Source organism: Odontomachus brunneus, unplaced genomic scaffold, assembly GCF_010583005.1.
Source record: "Odontomachus brunneus isolate Ranch 3 - 2012 unplaced genomic scaffold, Obru_v1 Obru_scaffold_135, whole genome shotgun sequence".
In the NCBI taxonomy this organism is placed as follows: domain Eukaryota; kingdom Metazoa; phylum Arthropoda; class Insecta; order Hymenoptera; family Formicidae; genus Odontomachus; species Odontomachus brunneus.
The window spans coordinates 995,760-1,000,032 of record NW_022639585.1 but is presented as its reverse complement, the minus strand read 5'-3'; the positions used below and the strand labels follow the sequence as shown (position 1 = coordinate 1,000,032).

Sequence of the window (4,273 nt, the reverse complement as noted above, 5' to 3'; positions counted from 1 at the left end):
CCCCAGTAATGGTTTCGTTCGATTTGAGCAACTCATAATACACGACACCAAGCTGATCCCACCAAATACACAACATGAGTTTTTTTTCATGAATATTCGGCTTGGCTGTCGATGTTGAAGCATGGCCACGTGGTCCCCATGATTTCCTCTTCTTTGGGTTATCGTAGTGGATCCATTTTTCATCACCAGTGACTATACGATGCAAAAAACCCTTTCGTTTATGCCTGGCAAGCAGCATTCCATATGTGCAAAATCGGCGTTCAACGTTTCTCGGCTTCAATTTATATGGAACTCAATTTTCTTGCTTTTGAATCATTCCCAACGATTTTAAACGATGTGAAATTGCTTGTTGAGTCACTTCTAATGTAAGTACAAGTTCTTCTTGCGTTTGGCACGATTTTCCTCCAATAATGCTTCCAATTCCGCATTTTCGTACACTTTCGGCCTTCCGCTACGTTCTTTGTCTTCGATGTCAAACTCACCATTCTTAAACTTTTGAAACCACTCATGACAACTTCTCTCACTTAAAGCAGCCTCACCATATGCTTCTACAAGCAATCGATGCGCCTCAGCTGCAGATTTCTTCAAATTAAAGAAGTAAATCAAAAGTTCCCGCAAATGACGCTTATTCGGCTCAAAACTCGACATTTTCGCACGAAAAAAATTATATGATGCTGATACAAAATCGCTAATATTTCAAGGTTATGGTGTTGCCAGATGTCCAACCTTACGATATGACGTTTTACATCTGACAATTTCAACCATAACTTACTGGTGGGGCCATCTTTTGTCAAACGGCGGAGACTTATTTGTACTCCTAATAATAGTATATTATTGAAGAACTATTGCTCTTCAATGCTATACCAATAATTTTTCGTATGTATTTTTTATTCCATACAGGTTATTCGATGGTAGCTTCATTTGGAGATTACATTTATTTGAGGTTCTTTAAGATTAACCTTCATTTCGATATTAAGCGTCCATTGACGATCTGAATTTACATTAAATATTTGAAAATTCTTTTGAGGATATTTTCTTTTACACCAAAAATTGGGTGTTTTTTTTCGTAAAAGTATACAAGCTTAAGTATACAGCTTAAGTATACAGGCTCACATAAGATATCTAAGAATATAAATATTAGTAAAACAGATAAAAGTGAAAAAATATTGCAGAAGTTATTTTTTCGAACAACTGCGTAAGATTTCGAGTTATTAAATAAAATAGATGGGCTAATCAGAGCGCGCAACACGGCAGACGGGACATACGGTTCACCGTGGCCGGTGGAAAAAATGGACAATTGCTCGGAAAGGAGACAGATATATAACGTTCCATTTCTTTCTCTCGCGCACGTGTTATTCTTTTCACAATAACCGTCACGAAGTTTGTGGCCCACCTCTCTGGCCTATAAGATAGGCCCGCGAGCAATCGTCCGTTTTCTTCGTTGGCCGCGGCGAGCCGTATGTCCTATCTGCTGCGTCGCACGCTTTGATTAGCCTATCTATTTTATTTAATAACTCGAAATTTCACATGGTTTTTCAAGAAATGACCTCTATAATATTTGTTCATATTTATCTGTTCTATTTATATTTTTCTTTTTGGACGTCTTATGCGAGACACTCTATAAAACAGAGATATTGTAAAAATATATAACTGGATATAACAGTGTTATATTACATGTTATATCTTTGAGAGGGAAATTATAACTAATCAGTAACTTGCTGGAAACACTCATACAATATTACTGATAATATTCAATTTTATTGCATTTATATAGAATTAATATAACTTTGTCTACTGTGTATTTGTAATATTAGAGCATATATAACATATAACATTTTTATATCATTAGACAGTACCTAAACTTGTAAAAAGTGTTTTAATTCTTTTTCTACTACGTGCCATTACGGGAGTGGTGCACTTGGACACGGTGCATTTGGACACAGCCAATCACAGAGACATTTGTAGGGTCCCTTGGAACAGCGACTTGTGATTGGACTGTGTCCAATTGCCCCGTGTCCAACTGATATACACCCGCCATTACAATGGCTCTCTTCTGAAACTTGTATTGATACTCAGTAAATAGCTTGTATTTACTAAGCAACAATTTGATAATTTTTTTTTTAAATCTTGCTCTACAATATGCTTTTTATTTTCTGTTTCTTTTTCTTTATTTTTTTCTGATTAAGACTTTGAACTTGTAGTTAGAAGAAAATAAAAAATAAGAAACAGAAAACAAGAAACACATTGTAACTCTGGAATTTAAGAGATCGTAAATGCAAATTTATTCATTCATTATATATTTCATAAAAACGTTTAAAAAAACATCCTACTTTTCTTCAACATTTTTAAAACGTTTTTTTACAAGTTTGCGTTTTTAAGTTTTTATAATCCATTTTATTTCGATTTAGCTGCATTGAGTACGAGCCATCATAGAAATCTTTTGAGCCTTTTGCACGATATCCAGACAACGTCTTCTTCTTACCAATCTACAATCTTGGAAGAAACCTTCATTCCTTGGAAATCCATGTGATCCGTCAGCATAAGTCACTAAACCTACGATGATCAAATAAATAAACTGGTTACATCTAAATTATATTTAAAAATATTTCTTAATAATTGTCGTAATTAGGTACAATTAGTTGTTGCAATGCTATTACATGCCTGAACCCCAAACACGGCCACCGCGAAACTCCCCTTCGAATTTCATTCCATCAGCTCTCCAAAATACACCGTGACCATGGAACCATCCTTGCATAAATTCCCCTTCATATCTAAAAAATAGAATTTAAAGTTTGCACACAAATATACCTATATACACTGATTATTATAAAACAAAGCAACGATATAACAAGGTCAAAACATGCAAAATGTAATAAATTACTTTGCTCCATCAGGAAATATAATAACTCCCAATCCAGAACACAATCCATTCTGCAACGTTCCATTGTATCGTGTTCCATCCGGAAGAACTAGTAAACCAGCGCCATGTTTCATTCCTCTACTATTCCAATCTCCGATATATTTTGTACCGTCGTCGTACTTGTATGCACCATTCTTTGCTACACCTACCAACACACAAATAGAAAAACAGAGAGATAGATACTATACATATATAATCACTTAACTGTAACCCTCTAAAGCATGTATTAATAATTGTTTTAATTAAAACTTATGTCCCATAAGATACTCAGATCTGAATTTACCCGGATATCAATACGTTAACAAAATAATCCCTAAAAGATATTTCATTGTATCTTGAGAACTTACAGAGAGGCTTCAAAAAGATAACATAAATATGTTAGAATATTATCTAATCGTATATATTGGGAGCATTAATTTTAAAGGATTTTCAAGAGATGGCGTAACTAGTAATATATCGCATTGGGCCATATTGTTGCTATTTTCATGTCAAAGCACCATCATGTGGCTTTAGTTTTCAGTATGTGTCATTTTGCCGAAGTATAAACAACATTGTTTTTTTGAGCATAGAATATGCCGAATTTTGTGCCAATAAAATGCAATTTGCGGATAGCTTTGCTATTTTGCTTCCATTTGAAGAAAAGTGCTGCTGAAAGTCAACGAATGCTGTCGGAAGTTTATGGTGATTACCCATACAGCACAGAATCTTCCGGTTATGTTGCTGCAATGTTACATCATTGCACATTGCAATGTAATGTAACAGAGATATTACAGGAAAATTAAAATGGAAACAAAACATTAATAATATTGCAGCAACGTTTCAACAACAATAATAAAAATGTAATGTAATAATTTTAAGCTAAATTAGATATAAAAGTATAATTTTACTATTTTGTCTTATATAAAACAGAATTAAGAATTTATCTACATTAATATTTACACATGTACATATAAATACAGTGAGATTATATTTTTGGTTGTTTTAGTTATTTATATATAAAATAATTGAAAAATGAAATAAATATGATTGTACATTATTATGTCTTATTATTAAGACAAAGAAAAAAAATATATATTGCAGAGTAAAATTATATACAGGGTGAGTCATTTTAGTCTATGGATCCGAATATCTTCCAAATTACGGTATCTACAAAAAAATGGTTTAGATAAAAGTTGACCAGGACAGAGGGGGTCATTTAATTGTACCATTGGTTTTGACCTTGAGGTCAATTTTGAAGGTTACTTCAAGGTCACGATGGTTTTTTCTAATGGGACACCCTATTTTTGACTGCGGATTTCGAAAGAGCGGAAAATTTTACATTAAACTTGTCTTATGAAAAAATTGTTTTTGCGA

General features: G+C 33.3%; 1 protein-coding gene across 7 annotated transcripts in view; it reads right to left on the bottom strand.

Annotated features, from left to right (window-relative positions):
• Positions 1 to 1,738: 1,738 nt before the first annotated feature.
• The window catches only part of LOC116850184 (MORN repeat-containing protein 4 homolog), a 125,517-nt gene continuing 122,982 nt past the window's right edge, over positions 1,739 to 4,273 (bottom strand). For 5 of the 7 annotated variants that reach the window (XM_032828160.1, XM_032828164.1, XM_032828158.1 and 2 more), the window contains exons 2-4: positions 2,882 to 3,065; positions 2,662 to 2,771; positions 1,739 to 2,553 (exon numbers count right to left, since the gene is read on the bottom strand). In XM_032828160.1, coding sequence (XP_032684051.1) covers positions 2,405 to 2,553; positions 2,662 to 2,771; positions 2,882 to 3,065 — 443 coding nt within the window. In that variant the 3' untranslated portion in view covers positions 1,739 to 2,404. Of the gene's footprint in view, positions 2,554 to 2,633; positions 2,772 to 2,881; positions 3,066 to 4,273 lie in introns of all 7 variants that reach the window. The other 2 variants (XM_032828162.1, XM_032828159.1) reach the window with 2 other exon arrangements.